The sequence below is a fragment of the Sylvia atricapilla genome, chromosome 2, assembly GCF_009819655.1.
Source record: "Sylvia atricapilla isolate bSylAtr1 chromosome 2, bSylAtr1.pri, whole genome shotgun sequence".
In the NCBI taxonomy this organism is placed as follows: domain Eukaryota; kingdom Metazoa; phylum Chordata; class Aves; order Passeriformes; family Sylviidae; genus Sylvia; species Sylvia atricapilla.
The window spans coordinates 97098559-97114652 of record NC_089141.1 but is presented as its reverse complement, the minus strand read 5'-3'; the positions used below and the strand labels follow the sequence as shown (position 1 = coordinate 97114652).

The 16094-nt window shown below is 43.5% G+C and overlaps 2 protein-coding genes across 2 annotated transcripts in view; one reads left to right on the top strand and one right to left on the bottom strand.

Moving 5' to 3' along the window:
- GPM6B (glycoprotein M6B) overlaps nt 1-9526 on the top strand; it is a 510804-nt gene extending 501278 nt beyond the window's left edge. Inside the window, exon 9 of the transcript XR_010742997.1 lies at nt 9470-9526. The gene's annotated coding sequence lies outside the window, so the exon portion shown is untranslated. The remainder of the gene's footprint in view (nt 1-9469) is intronic.
- On the bottom strand, nt 1451-3108 carry TMSB4X (thymosin beta 4 X-linked). The gene is made up of 3 exons (XM_066313872.1): nt 2987-3108; nt 2294-2407; nt 1451-1912 (listed from the first exon to the last, which is right to left on the bottom strand). Exons 2-3 carry the CDS (start codon nt 2391-2393, stop codon nt 1878-1880), a joined length of 135 nt encoding a protein of 44 aa, XP_066169969.1. The 5' UTR covers nt 2394-2407; nt 2987-3108; the 3' UTR covers nt 1451-1877.
- Nucleotides 9527-16094: the final 6568 nt, after the last annotated feature.

Genomic DNA, 16094 nt, shown 5'->3' with positions numbered 1-16094 from the left:
TCCCATCTTTCCCATTATACATGGGGAATAAAATCAGAGCCTTAACAAGCACAAGAAATGGTTCATTTCCTTCCTGAACTCATCACCTTAAATTACTGTGAAGGTCCTTATATGACACCAGGACTTCCCAAAACTTCCCATGGACTGCATCAAAAAATCTCAAGCCTGGACTGAGATTCTTATCAAACACTCAATTATGCAAGTTTTCCACTGCTGGGGACTGTGCCCACAAGCATGTGGCACCCCTCTGGCTCCCATCCTCTCCAGAAGCACAGACATCCACCAAATCTCCAAGGAGAGGAGCCCCACTGCCCTCAGTGGTGTAAACCCAAGGACAGCCTATTGTTGCAGCCAGATGCTTCTAGGAAGCAGTGATAGGATGAAATCCCAAATCTGTTTGACCCCACCAAGTCAGCAGCCTCAGCAAAACTCAAGCTTCCCCAGAGGGACTAATTTTACTTCATAGGAACTGTCTGAAATTAATGCAGCCTCAAATCCATGAGATAAAACTTAGGCACTGCAGAAGCACACTCACCACCCTCCTACAGGTTATCTGACAGCATTTTTGTTTCCCAGAATGTTCATTACTCACTCCACTCTGATGAAATTCATGACTACTAAAGTCAACTCCTACTGATCTCCCTGGATCACAGGTTTTACCCGCAGTCATTTGAAGAAAAATAACCAAAAACTCTCCGAGGCCTGAAAGAATTGTCACAAACCAGAAATGGAATGTGGCTGTTTGCATGTCACATTCATCATGATTTTTATTTTATAAGTTACCACAACGTTTTTGTCCCCAAATGGTACATTTTGAATTTTTAAGAAGACTATATCTTTATAAAGTTTGAAACCAGTTCTTAGGATCAAGGAGACTGTTAAAAGACTTTGTTCAAAACATGAGCAACATAGTAGCAAAATTATTTCTATTTTCATGGGACACCAACCACTAAATGCTTACGAAAGTAAAAGGCTTAGGTTCAATCTTTGACTTAAAATTCAAGTTACAGCTTCCTTTAAATACTGTATCAAAATAACAAGCTTAAATTATTAAACAAACTAATTAGGGGTTTATACTACCGAGGCTGCATCTCTGCAACAGTACAGAATGGTTCTTAATAAAAGAGCTACGCTATGGGTGGGGCAAAGCAATAAATGCATCCCGATTTTTTTGCCTTTATCAATCTCTACATAAAAGAAATACTTAAAGGGATATACTCACATGGTGACAAATTATAAGATATGCAATTTTTAACTGAAATCTGTCTAAAAACTAGCTTCGAGGATCACAAGTTAATGTATTGGTGAGCACAGATATTGAAAAAAAAGAGAATGGTGACTGATGTTTGAGGCATCTCCAAAGGTTTTATAGTATCCTGTGTCTCAGTACCGGCTCATATGCTTCTTATCCATTGATACAGTTCTCCAAATAGAGGACATAAATACCATCCAGGTTTTAAAACATTTTATTTGCATATTAAAAAAATTGTGCATTCCAATAATTAAAATCATTTGAACAAAAAAAAAAAAAATGGCACTCGATTAACTGCATTTTACAGCTCGCAGGACCTTGGTACAGCTTTGCATTTATTCGTGTGTTACTCTAGTATACTGTAGTCCCACCCAAGTTCTTCGTTCATCAACATGCAAGCTCTTTCATGCCACCAGGACCAAAGCCAGACAGGCAGAGGGAAAGGCAGCGCCTTCATTCAGTGTCAGTAGTTCTCTCTATTCTTTTGATGTGAAAGGGGCAGTACAGTCATTTTAAACTTTATCCAACCTCTTTGCATCTTACAAAGTTAAACAGCTAAAAGAAGTAAAATAAGAAGGCAATGCTTGTGGAATGTACAGTGCATAATTTGGAAGGGCAGATTTCATTACGATTCACCCGCTTGCTTCTCCTGTTCAATTGCTAAAACGGGGGGGAAAAAGCAGAAAAGGAGAAAAAAAAATGAAAATCGAGAACCTGAAATGCATCCACATAACAATTGCTATAAATTGCTAAAATAAACGTGTATTTTTAGCTACAGATCCAACCAGGGTGTAAATAATTGTAAATTAAGCGCTGCTAGGCGGTGGGTTCAGGTTTGCTCTGTCTAGCACAGCCAGAGCCGTGTATCCTCCCTCCACCCTCCAGCCGCCGCAGCCCCGGCTCCCGCCTGCCGCCCCTCTTTGTCTCCTCCCGCCTCCCTCCCTTCATCCTTTCCTCCCGCCCTCCCAGCCCGGCTCCCTCCTTCCCTGCCTCACTCCCTCCCTCTGTTCCTGCGCTTCCCTGCCGCCTGCCCTCACTCACTTTCTTTTGAAGGCAGCGGGTTTTTCTCTTGCGTCTCTGTCTTCTTCAATTTGGACTTGTCAAATTTCTCGATCTCGGCCATGTCTGGTTTGTCGGACATGTTGGCAGGTGACTCTGCGCACGGAGGGGAGGGAAGAGCCCGTTACCCCAGGGCTGCCCTGCCCGCGGGGCCGCGCCCGCCGCGCCCAGCGCGGGCACCCGCGGGAGCCGCAGGCTCAAGCTCGCTGCAGTAAAGTAAAACGCTTCACCCCCGACATATTTTAAAAGAATACTAATTTTTAGGAGTGTCTGTATAATCCAGCATCCCCAAGGCGTTGCGGTTCGCCGCCAGCCTCCACCGGGGGCAGCTCCCACAATCTGCGCGCTGCGGAGTACAATAGAGGGGACGCACCCGGCGCTGACCGCGGTTTTAACTCGTTAAGGGAAAACTAATTAAAAAATAGAGCCCTGTGACGGCAACAAAGCCGCCTTGCGCCTCGCACGGCGCCGCCCTGCAGCAGCGCGCCCTCAGACAATACCCCACGCGGACAATAGCCCCCTCCCTTCCTGCCTGCCTCCCTCCCACCCCCCGGACAAAAGCCCCGCGCCCTGCCCTGCCCTGCCCTGCTCGCGGTCCCCCCCGCAGGGGTGCCGGCTTCATGCTGCCCGTGCTGAGGGACCCGGGCGGTGCCCGGGGGCAGCGGCGGAACCCACCGGTGTCGCCGCGCGGTGATGCTCAGTCCCGCCGCTCGCTGCAGCCGCCGCTCCGCACGCCAGTATAAAGGGCGCTCGCTGGCGGGGCGGTTTTATCCCCGCGCCTATGCAAATGAGTGATGTCATTTTGCCGCTTTCCGCGTTTCTCTCTCTCTTCTTCTTTCCCCCCTGGTTTCCTTCCCCTCCCTTCATCGCCCGGCCCTCCTCCTCTCCGAGCACACGCGTACACGCACACAAAGCTACACACACACACACACACACACACACACACACACACACACGTAGACACGCACACAGACACATACACAGAGACACTAACACGGCTTGCAGCTCGGCACGTAGCCGAGCATCGCCCCAGTCTCCTCGGTCCCTGCCCCGGCCCCAGCCGACGGGAGGCAGCCCCAGGACGGGCTCGGAGGGGCGGCCACCGCCCCTGGCTCCCGGGCCCCCGTCCTGGGGCTACGGCGTGTCCGGGGCGGGCCGGGCCGGGGGCTGAGAGCAGGGCAGGGGCCGGGGCCAGGACAGGGGCAGCCGCCGGCCGCCTCCCGCGGCGGCGGAGGGCTGTGCTCGGCTGGAGCCGGGCGGTGGTTGTGCTCCACATCGCTGCGTGACGATCTCCGGGTTGAGCAATATCGTCTCGCTGATAACGTTACTCAAATGTCGGCATTTAGAAGCAAAAGCCGAAAGCCTCGTCCCTGCAGAGCTCCGGGAGCTGCCGCCGGCGCGCCCCCCAACCCCCTCCCCAATCCTCCGCTGCCTTTGCATCCCGATGCAGGGACAGCAAAATCCCATCGCTGTTGTCGCTGCTGCAGCAGCAGAAGGGAACCACCCCACAACGCCCCCAGGCCAGGCTTTGGTGCCGGGCCAGCAGACAATGGCTCTGGCCAGATGCCGCCGGGCCCTGCCTCCCAGCCCGGCTCCCGAGCAGCGGGGCGGCCCCGGCCTGGCACCGCCCGCCCGGCCCCGGCTGGCGGTGCCCGGAGGGAAGGAGGGCTGGGACCAGGGCTGTGGGGGCCCTCGGCTGGTCAGGGCTGCTGCCTGCCCGGGCTGCGGTGTTCCAGATGTGCTCAGCGGCTCCCTCGGCTCGGAGGATTCAAAGAGGCAGCCCCGAGCAGCAATCGCTCCCAACCGCAGCATCATTATCTGCTTGGTGGGCAGCTGCTGTAGGGGAGGGGGCAGAAGCAAGGAGTGCATGAGACCCGTGATTCCTGTTTCTGCAAATACGGCATTGGGAAATAAGTGAATTATTCACGTGAAAGAGCCGAGAGACGGCGGAGGGAGTATTGTGTGCGTGTGCGTGTGGCTGACTGACGGGGAGACGGGGAAATCTCTGCGCCTTTGTCTGGCAGCAGCCCTGCACGGGAGCAAAGGCACGCTCGCTTTCGAGGTCTGAGAGGGTACAGGAGCAGGCGTGTGGGAATTCGCTTGATTTCTGCTCCTTCTGGTGTACCGAAATGGAAACCATGGAGTGTATTGCTCCCTGCTCCTTGCCCTCCAGCAGGGTGTTCGATGCGAGTGTGATTGCTAGTGAATTAAATACCCTGAGTCACAAACAGTATTAATACATGCAAGGAGAACTGTAAATACATGTCAGTGAATTCCCTGGGGATGCTGCTTTCTCTGTTTCATGGTTGTCCTCTCCCCTCTGGCTGGCTATTTTTCATAGCATTTCCAGGGCTGTATTTTCGATGAGGTAAAATCTTGTCCCCATGGCAATCCCAACAATACTTTCTATTGTGAACCAGGATTTCCAGTCAGCCCACAGTCTTCCTAAAGCCTAGCTCCTTTACATTTGGAGATGTGGTGTATAAAGTCTAGTTTCCTCCTGCAATTCATGAGCACCTCCAAAACTGAGATGAACATGGTGTGAGCCAGGAACTGCACAAGACTGAAGGCCAGAGGAACCTCTCAAGAAAGCAAGGATGATGATTATACAATATAATTTGGGGATCTTTATGTTTTTTCATAATAATGGCATTAAAAATGTTCCCAAATGATCTTCTGTGTTAGATACCAGCTACCTCTGCTAGCTTTTGAGCAAGTTCTGTAAAACGAGTTTATGGCCATTTACTGCTTTGATGCTTTAGGGCATTGAACCTCAAGACTAGGAATTGTGAAACTTCCCTGATGATCAGTTCAGTCCTCCCCAATGATGTTACAGCCCCAGACTTTTCAGCTTTGCCAAAGATTTTTCTGATTTTTCATTTTTCTGTTTTACTCTGAGAGTAAATGTAATATAAATACTCTTTAGAATAGTTCTCCGCTATGGATTCTCTAACTTCTCACAGATTTGTCTAAGCAAGTCAGTATTCCCCTGACTTCAGTACAGGAAACGTGCTCCTGAAATGAAAGAGCAGCAAATTTTTGTATGACTGGGGTCTGGCAATTTTTTCAGAAACTGCTTGTCCAGTAGCAACATTGCCTTCTTCTGCTTATTTTGGAAAAGAGCCCTGGATCCCCTAAATCAGTGTAAGCCACAGCCTTAGGTGGAACTTTGCTGCTATCCACAAACCCGACTCCACTTCTGACTCAATTAGTTCTGAGATACAGTGACAAAAGATTTACACTGTTGCTGTTTTTCTGCCTTCCTATACCTTCTTTCTGGTGAAGTAATACTTGAGGTAGTCACAGTACCTTAGTAATATTACATGTACTTTCCTTATGAAGGCAGGATTGTTTTGGTGAAGCAAAATGAGTGTTGTTGCAATTCGGTGGCAAGAGGTTAGCTAATTTCTGTAAAATTAAATCCTCTCCATAGCAGTTTGCATTAGTGGTGTAGCTTGAGAAATTGCACATCTCTTTGTCCTTTTATGTTTGCTTATATTTGTTATTATTTGGAGAATGCAAGGAGGATATATATTCGTGCAAAACTGTCACACGTCAAGTAACTTCTGAGGACAACGAAGCACACTTCGGTGGGAAAGAGTTGATGTCCTTGATAAACATGCGAGGCCATGAGTTGTAAGGGATAGCTAGCTTAGGAATTCTTAGTTTGGATATTAATGAGCTGATTTTTTTTAAATTTTTTTAAGTGCTTTACTGAGAGCAGTTTCTTCCTGTGATTATTTGAAAATAAAAATTTTAACCAATCAGTTGAAAAAATCAACTAATATTTGGTGTTGTAGTATCCTGCTAGACATGCACTCTATCAGTCATTTGCATGTTAAAGGAAAGCACTTTTCAGCACATTGCTGATTCCATTTGCAAGAAGGAAATTGGACCCTTGCTAACATAGTTTTCAGCTAACACCTTCAAGGGTTGAACTAGAGCAAGGCAGCAAGTTCCTTCTTGCATTCTAGGAAATTCACATTGCAGGAAAGGTAGTAATAGGTAAACCGTAGTTCTTTTGTCTCATTTTGTGTTCAAGTTTAAAGCCTTATAAAAAACATGAACATTTCTTCAGGTAAGTACACACTGATACTTTTTGCTTAAATGTGATATGAGACTTGCTCAAGGCCATGCAATGGGGGCTTAATCAGATATCAGCAGCTGTCAGTGGAAGTGTCTGTATCTCAAACTCACTTTGGACTTTTCCTTGAAGTCTATTCAAAGTATGTTTTGAGATATGATCAGGAGCAGAAATCTTCTGACCTTATGCTTATTCTGCCAGAGTTTACACATTTATTAAAAAAAAAAAAAAAAAAAAAAAGGACCATGCAACATTTATGTGATAAAGCTCCCAAGGTTAATTCCCATCTCAACTTATTATTCATAACAGGATTCCAGGCACATAAAATGCCTAGTAAGCTAAAAATAAATTCTCTATGCAAATTTATCCATCATATGGGAAATAAATTAAAGAAAGAGAAGCCAAGTGATTGTTTTCCAGGTCTCAGTTTCACATGTGAAATCTTCTTTTCACATGCTTGACTCTCTGAGAGAGGATGCTTTCTCTCACTCCTTATACTGCTGGAGGAAACAGGAGTTGGCAGTGAGCCCGAGAGTGTAAGCAGCGAAGAGACAATCCCTTTGGGCAGTCACTTTGTGCACTGCCTCCCTGCCAACAGCAGCAGGGTGTTGACAGTGACATCAGGACTTGGGTGTTCAGTTGTTCAAACACCAGAGCACAATATTTGTGGTGTGCCACATTCCACAAATCGCTACCGACAATTAAAATTAAAAAAGGGTAATTGATTCATGGAGTAACCTTTTTAAAAGGAGAACCTTCCCAGCCCCCCCCCCCCCCACCACTTGATTTCAGAAGAGGGATTGCAAAATGCTTGTCCTAGCTGAACAGATTCTGGTGCTAATTGGCTTTACAAGAAGCTGCATTTCCTTTTTTACTGTGCTTGACAAAAGGGAACTTTGCAACAGGTCCTGACTTTCAGAAAGTAGTGGGAGAAGAGAAGCCAGGCTGGGAAGCTCAGATTGCTGCACAGGAAGCTAAATACCCTCCAGTAGCAGCTGCTCCTCTCCCACACCAATCTGCCTGACTCTGTTTTCCCTGCCTTGCCTATACCCATAAACAATAAATGAAGAGTGCTGAGCCTTTATTTAATGCAAACGGAAAGTTGTGGCAACGCAACAGTTTGGAAGCCAGGCTATTCAAATACTGCAACTAGAAGGCTGCCTGCACACCACCAATAACATAGCAAACAAGATGAGGGGGCCTTCAGCTGTCATTTCTGGCTTTTCAAGAATGTTAAGAATTTATTGTCATCATAATCTGAAATTTCTAATAAACGGAGAAGAAGCAAGAGATGTATGTCTCATAGTTTCATAAGGACATCTGTGAGTTTGCAGGGAACCATCAAGCTTCCCGTTATTTGTCTTGTGTTTTTCACACAGGGGACATGGGTACATGGTTTAGCAGTGGGATTGACAGTGCTGGGTTAATGACAGGATCTTACAGGTATTTTCCTACCTCAATTATTCTATATCATTCTATATGTAAGCAGTATGTTTGAAAGCTATCTCTAGAAACAGTGATTGAGTTGCAAAGTACCTGAAAGAACTGAAAACAATAGCCTGGTATATCTCCTGCCTGAGGAATAGCATCTCTGTGCCAAAGTTTCACAAGTGCGTGCCACCACTTTCTGAATTTTGCAGGAATTTCCTCTCATTTATATTAATAAAAATAATAATTTTGAAAGTGTGTAAGTGACAATATCAGCATTATGCATCACAAAGGCATAATGAATCATTTCTCCTAGTGCAACTCAGCAACCCCTTGTTCCTGCAACACTAGGTTTCTCCTAAGCAAAAGTGCTAATTTTATAGCATGAGTATGGGTGTCAATAGAGATTACAAACAGAAATCCCAAGCAAATGAAAAAAGACTGGAATTTTATGTCATCATTGAATATGAGTTTCTTTCAGTGCAAAGGTAGAACTAGATAGGCATTCAAAATACTGTGGTGTCCATTCAAAATACAAAGACATCCATGTGTACAAAAGACAAGGCAGCTATTCTTATCAGCTTTCCATTGAAAAAGGAATGACCGAAGTAAACACTCAGAATGAAACAATGACTAATAGCGTCAAACTGCCTAGGCTATTGTATGGGCTTTGGCACTCCCCTTGAGGATTGCCAGTTCACTTGCTCTTAAGAGACAGCACAGAAATAAGGAAATACCTGTCAGAGACCATCCCCAGGATACCCACATTGCATACTGTACTCATGGTTGGGTTTCAGGGCAGCAAAATGTACCCAGCATCATTAATTAGGTGAATTATGTCGTTCCAAAGTGGGCCTCCTCCCCTCCATAGCCAACATTCTTATGACAAGTTGACATGACACAGAAGAGTAGTGTAAGTCACTATGTATGAGCATACAGAAGGACTTATTTATTTAGCTTGGAAAATGGCACTACCATTGAGGCCACACCTGTGCTATGTGCTCTGTATATAGTTATCTCTGAGCTGGCTTTAAACTAGTGGCAACTTGGAACTCACCCCGGGTTTATTGCTTTATATTGATTTTCTTGGGCGGATTTTACTGCTTGTGCTGAATGCTGCTGGCCATATCTGAGGCATTTGCTTTCAAACCATCTTAAGCATATTCAACTATCAAGCTTCTTTCTGGTTTTGGCTACCCAAACAAGTGCAACAATCTTTTGTCTCTTGTAAGGCTGTAGGCAGGTGAGGTTATTCAAAATTTACATGTGAGTTTATCTATATAATCTATCTATTTATTTTTCAACAGTACTCCCTTCTTAACTTAACTTTAATTTTAGGAGAAAAGAAAGAGTAAAAAAAAAAGAAAATAGAAGAAACTAAGTTTGCCACCCAACAAGATATAAAAAAAGCTAGGATGTCTGCTCAAAACCTGTCTCACATCCTTGACATTCAATCTAACACCAGGGTAAGGAGTGAGAGATGAAGCTCTTGATGTAAAGCACATCCAGTCATTTAAATTTTCTTGACATGATGCTTTCTTTATAGTGCCAGTTTGTAAAAAGCAAGGGAGAAGAAGTGCTTCTTGTAACTGCCATAATCCTGGATTTTATTTGTCTCTGGTGTGTTCCACAGGTGTATGGACTAGGCGTGTGTGTGTGTGTGTGTGTGTGTGTGTGTGTGTGTGTGTGTGTGTGTGTGTGTGTTTTTCAGGTTTGCCTTCTTGAGGATGAAAGGCACAGCTCTCACAGCATCTCTCATCTCACAGCTCTCTTATCACCTGACAAACCTGTGTCCTTGGCACCCACACTGTTCCTGAAACTTGCAAATCTTTTTCTCTCACATTTTTTTCTTTTAAGTTGGAGGGGAATTACAATGTCGAAGAGCAAACAGAGGTGCGGATTGGCAGGGACATCTGTTGCAGCAAAGTCGTGCATGCAGGTTGTGTGGGTTGAAAAGGACCCTGTGCTTGGTAGGTATTTAGAATTTTCTCAGGCTATGTCACTGCCTCACTTTTTCAAACAATCTCACCTGGACTAGCTTTGCTCTTGAGGCCAGGTAAGATCGACTGGCAGGGGGCTCAGGAATGTACCACTTTGCCAATAGGAATGTTCAGGTTATTCCACACAGAAAGGTATGGACCAGTTCTAGATATTAAAAATTAATAAAGCTTGTGATTTTTGTTTTTAAAGTGTCAAGCTTGGATACCTACACCCACAGACATGGTTGACAGCAGAAAAAGTATTGATGGGAACAGATGGGGCAGTGTCCATTTTCCCTTGCAAGAAGAGGAACCTTCTTGCTTTATTCACAGCTTCTGGTGATAACAGGGTCTGTGGCATCTCAAGCTTCACCTCATGTTCATTATCACAGATACAAGTTTGTTTATGTCTAACAGAAACAAAAGCATTCCCTGGCATGTTTTAAGGTTGGTAGGAAGTTACTGCACACATACTCACGAAAAGCAAAAACAGTAACACTAATGCATATTGACATAGTGGATTATTGCCAAAATATGTCACTGCAGGCATGCAGGCAGAGCTCATTTGTGCAGAAAGGTGTACAGCTGCTGAATGCAAGTGAATGCAAGCCATCACACAGATCACACAGAAGGAGAGAGTAAAAATATATAGGTTCCTTTTTTATTGGGTTTTTTTTTTTTTGTTTTTTTTTTGGTTGGTTGGTTTGTTTCTTTGGTTTGGCTTTTTTTTTTTTTTTTTTTTTTTTTTTTTTTTTTTTTTTTTGTCCATGGTTGTTTGCTATTGCTATTAAGGGTCCAACTTCCATTTATTACAGTTAATCATTGTGTCTTATACCGAATAGATGTGAAATGGGGGATGATACCAAATGTTCTAAAGGGAGCACATCTCAACTCATAGCCTCGAGGTATTCGGACGATTGTCTCCCTCGCTTTTAATTTATTTCACAGCAGTGGTCTTCATGAAACCCTCATTCTGGGATCAGGAAGAGGAGCATCCATGTAGGTTGAACTCGATGTGGGAGTTGGCTGTCTGCCCACAAATGCCGTGTTTGTGTGCAGGCAGACCCCTGCTGCTCAGTCCGCTCTTAACGAGCTGCTGCCACCAGTGGGCTGCGGTGTGTATCGACACACACTTCTTTCTAATGCCACACGTCCGCAACGCTTGTCATAATAGACAAAATATTCCAAGAATCCAGGTCTAAAATCAAGCCATGCCTGAACAGGACAGCTGGAGGGAGACGCTGGCTAGATGGAAAGTTTCATTTCTCTCTCAGCAATACGCCTCAGCATAGATGTTGGTTCTGTTCATTTAGACACACCCTCGAGTTCCATAAGGGATCATTTTCCCACAATAAACTTTACACTCACTGCATCTGTTAGTGTTAGTCCTTCCATTGCTTAGTCCTAACATTGGTTATTTGGAGGGAATGCAACTGCATATCTATAAACTGTAGGGTTCAAATTTTACTGGGGATTGCCATGGGTCTGCACAGATTGAACATCAGTATTCAAGAAAACGCAGGCTTCAAACACTGAAGGTCAGCTTCAGGAGGAAAGATCGTATGTGACCTGAAATAGGCACATAAGCTACTTTGAGCACCCAGTGCTTTGCTCTTGACTAAGTTTATCAAAGATATAGAAATTACATCACTCCAGAATTCCTTAATGTTTGATCAGGCCATGACTAACACACAACAGAACCCTGACTCCTCAGAAATATGTCAGTTTTTACTATTTCTGTGAGAATGTGGCCAGAGATGGTGGTGATGATAATCCTTATATACATGTATATGTACCTATAGCATATATATATATATAATTCAGGCTCCTCAGCCAGATGGATTTCCTGAAAAGCTTCATCATACTGGAGCACCCCACCTCTCCTTAGCACCACACAATTTCACCCATTAAAAGATGATACTGAATTGAAACATAGCCCTTCAGTAGGTTCATGCACAAAATTGTTGTTCACATGTATCTTACAACTATCACCATCTTTGCTATGAAGTTGAAAAATCTCAAATTTGCTTCAAATTCTTCAAAAGAGTGAGGGACTAGGACTCCATAAATGTGGGCTGATTTCATTGCTGAGTGAGTAATGAATTGCAGTGGTCTAAAGAGACTCTTTCCTGTTGATCCTGGGGCAGAGTTATAGCAAGAACTTAATTTATCACTTGCTGGTGAGCAAAATTACTGTTCCAGTTCTTGGAGTGACTATAAACCCATATTTTTGTTCTGTGTTTGCAACTCCAACATGCTGCCATGAGGAAGGTTCTGATCATTAAGGGAATATTAATAATTAGGTAGTATGCTTTTCTTTTCTAAAATTCATTAATATAAGGAATCTAAAATTATATCTCCTCTCCCAGAGTAATATGGGGTTATCAGAAAAATAGGAATGCCACTCCGTTGATAGCAGGAGGATGATACTTAGTAGTCTGTCTCAATTAATCCATAGAATACTTCAACAAGATATAAAAGAGTCTGTTGGTGTTTGTTCAAACATCTTTCTTGAGCTCATACCACTGGGCACAATTGCTTCACCATCCTCATCCCTCTGCAGCATATGGACATCTAACTCCATGGTTATGTGCTCCATAAATAACTTGCTTTGGATTTCCTGACTTTGCCAATAGCTGCTGTTTACATTGTATTTGGAAAATAAGACAATTCATTGTGAAGATGAAACAAAGATTTTGAAGACTAGTTTTGTCCATTTTTTAAAGTTAAAATCCACAGAGGCAAAGCAGAAACTCTACAATTTATCGTGTTTTTTCCTTCCTGAGGGAAGAAAGGATGAGCAAGAAATATGAAGGGAGTTAGTCAAGACGAAATGCTGAGGATTCTCATTTTCCTGTTCTTGGTAAGAATGAGGGACTCAGTGATGAACAACCTGCAGTCAGAGAGATGAGCACTCACTGGTTTTCAATTTAATTTTCAATATTCTAAGTCAGTAAGTCACCTCAAAAGTTTTGAAGAAGCAGATCTGATAGGAATCCATATAATCTCATTACAGTCAACTGCTGGGCAAGTACTTTGGTGAGTAGACTGCACTGCATATGTTTCATTTAATTAAACATTTGTATGGCTTCATTAGCTGAACTGTAATTGGAGTTTTAACATATGCTCAGAAAATATTCTATGATGTGTTAATACTGCTTCTGGAAAATATTAAGATGATGCTTCCTAAGACATTAGAATGCAAGACCTAGAAGAACAGAGATTAAACAAGAACAGGTAACTGCTTTATTAAAAAAACCCCAAACTTATGGGAAACATTTTATGGGGACTCTGAACTCAGATAGTGAGGAAAAAATAGTGCCATGCATTAGAAACAGCAGGAAAAATAGGCTGGAGGTAAATATTCATGTCTGAGTGCCGTAAGTGATCAATATGGCAGAGTTGTAAGGACCCATGCAAAGACTGTGACATGGATGCTTCTGCAGCCATTACTGATGTGAGAAGCCCACTGTGCACTGGAGTGAGGCATGAGGCTTCATATTCCTTCAGGAGAACAGACTGTAACTGGGCATTTGTTCCTGTCACTTTTCATGAGTTTTACCAAACTCTTCTCCTTGATACCTAGTGGGAATTCACATTGTTAATTTTCAGTTGTATGAGAAATCTTTGTACCAACAGCAGATGCACAGAGTTTCACTGTCACTGGAGATCTGCTTTTGCCATGAGGGCAAGTGATAAACAGATATCTCCAGTTATTCTTTTTCTTCAATGTGTCATTCATCACCTTTATTAAATCTTCATCAGGATGCTTTTTATGGTCTTATTTTGAAAGTTACCAATGCAGCCCAACCAGGTTCCCTCAAGATGGATATTTGTCATGGCTTTTGAGACTGCCTCTCTGTTTTCTAGGCAGAGACCAGAGAAGAGCACGGTGACCACGGTTCAGTCACGCACATGGTACAACCTTGCTTGTCTAGCCAGAGTGATATTATTGCTACTGAATGCTTAGGCAGTTGTCCCAGATGAGAGCAAACTAGTCATTCATTTAATGGCTTGATGAAGTTTTCGGACTTACTGATTACTTTTGTATTACTCATTGGCTCCTGGGTATTGTTTCCCTTTTTAGACTGGAACAGAGCAGAGTTTCTGAATGAGATGGAAAATGGCACCAAGTGGTCTTTATTGCAGTTCAAACCAGTCCTTCTTCCTTATGTGCATCTGCATCTGCTTTTCACCAGCTCTACAATCATGATTTTAATAGTAATGCCTAGCAAACAAAATACAACTAGGGTGAAAATAAATAATATCATGAAACAGAGAGCTGGTGTTTGCAGGGGATACTCTTTTGCTGAGGTAAGGCCAAGTGGGGCCGTACATGAGTTGCATTAATGCATTTATGAATGGATTGTTCAAAATGAGCCATCCTATGTCATTACGCTTTAAGCAATTTTTTGGAGCTCAGCAGTTTGATTACCCTTTGCCTTTAATAACTGAAACTAGGCACAGGCAAAGAAGTTGCACATAGGTCTGCTCTTTTTATTTCAGCCATTGAATCTTTAGAATATCCAAAGTCCCTTTTGATTCAGGGGAGATAACAGAGAAAGTGAGCCGGCTTAAAATCATTTATGCTTATTAATCTGGTTAGTTGCCCGTCTGTACCCAGCATCCATAGTAACTCACCTGGAATTTAAAATCTTAAAAGAGTCTATTATTTCTTTTGCACCAGCTAAGATATGCTATGGATATTATCTAAATTAGTATTCCATTGGCATTTGTCTTTGTCCTGTGGTTTGGTGGTCACCCCCTGCTACCCCCAGACTACAAGGAGGGCTGAGAGTGTGTGATATCAGCTTAGATGAGGACATCAGAGACTTTCTTTTGATACTTCGAGTGCTTCTTGAGAAGAGAAAGCTACTGTTTTCAATTAATGGGCAAAGGAAAGGAATGAAAGGTTAAGAAAGGATTTGGTAATGGAGAAAGAATGAAGTAAAGAGTGAGACTGATCAGTCGACCTCAGATAACTGATTAATTATTTTCTGACACAAAGTTTTGACCCAAGCTTTTTTTGGGGGGGCAAGATTTCAAGAGACACTGTAAAATGACTTTGTATATATAAATGGGTATTTGGGATAATTCTTCTTTCAGCATCTTAAATACTTTATATAAACCTGCCACCTTTCAAATGATGTATTAAGGTACTCATGTAGTTGCATAATATCAGTATTCCTCTGAGATTTTAGAAATACATCATCAGCATTAGATGGATGAAATCCAGCCTGCTGTAATCCAGATGCCCAAGATAGGCAATGCTTCACTGAACATTTCAGTGTGCAGCCTGGAGAGCAGGGAAAAGAGCCAAATTTGCCTTAATGTTGCTACCATACTTGTCCTGAAGCCTACAATGGGAGCTCAGGAAGCTGCAGGAGAAGATGCAGTCTGCTTGTAATTGTGTTTGCTGGGTTAGACTAGGGAGGGACCAGAGGCATCTCCCACAGGTGGTGCCTTCCACGGGTGCTCAGGGAGATGCTGAACCCCTCTGTCCTCCACCTGTGTGTCCCCTGGCCCTTTGCAGAGCAGAGGTGCAGTGCATGCTAGTGCTCTTTGCACTCTGGCACCAAGGAGGGGGCACCCTCCAGGCAGATGGAGCTACCCAGACCCTATGGGCTTAAAATTTTAATATACTAGGAGAGCATCTTGAACCTCACCTCATTCACATCATGGTGGGCTGAAAACATTCACAAGCATGAGTGCACGGAGCATGTCTTGAAACCACTTGTCATGGGACAAGAGGCCAGAAGGAACATGAAATCACAGGATTTCCCATTCCCCCAGACCTCCTAAAGTTTGATGTACCTCCTAGGATTTGTCTCAGAAGGTCGTATTCCCTATCACTCGCTCTAGTTGGTGATGTCCATTTACCTTAATATGGGGTGAGTAACACTAAGTATCCACAATTATGAAATAAAAATTTCTGAGCAAATGAGTGGCTAAAATTTAAGCCTCCCTATGAAATTTTAAGGAAAGTAAGAAAATACCTTACACCTTTGGGTGCCAAAAGCTAAATTCTGTGAGGACTTAATCACACTAGTTTAGACAGATGAAGGCAGAAGTGGCATTCAAGCTAAGGGAACATTGAATTAGGCAGTGAGGTTGAGCTGAATCATTCTGATGAAATTTGACAAGATATTTATGCAGCAAATAAAAGTAATAACTTCGGGGGTTCTTCAAAGAATGTGGAAGAGACAAGAGAGATCTCTGAAAAGCTGTAAAGGTCAAAGTCTACACTCATTTTTAAATGGTGGAATGCAGAAACACAGCATCATAATATACT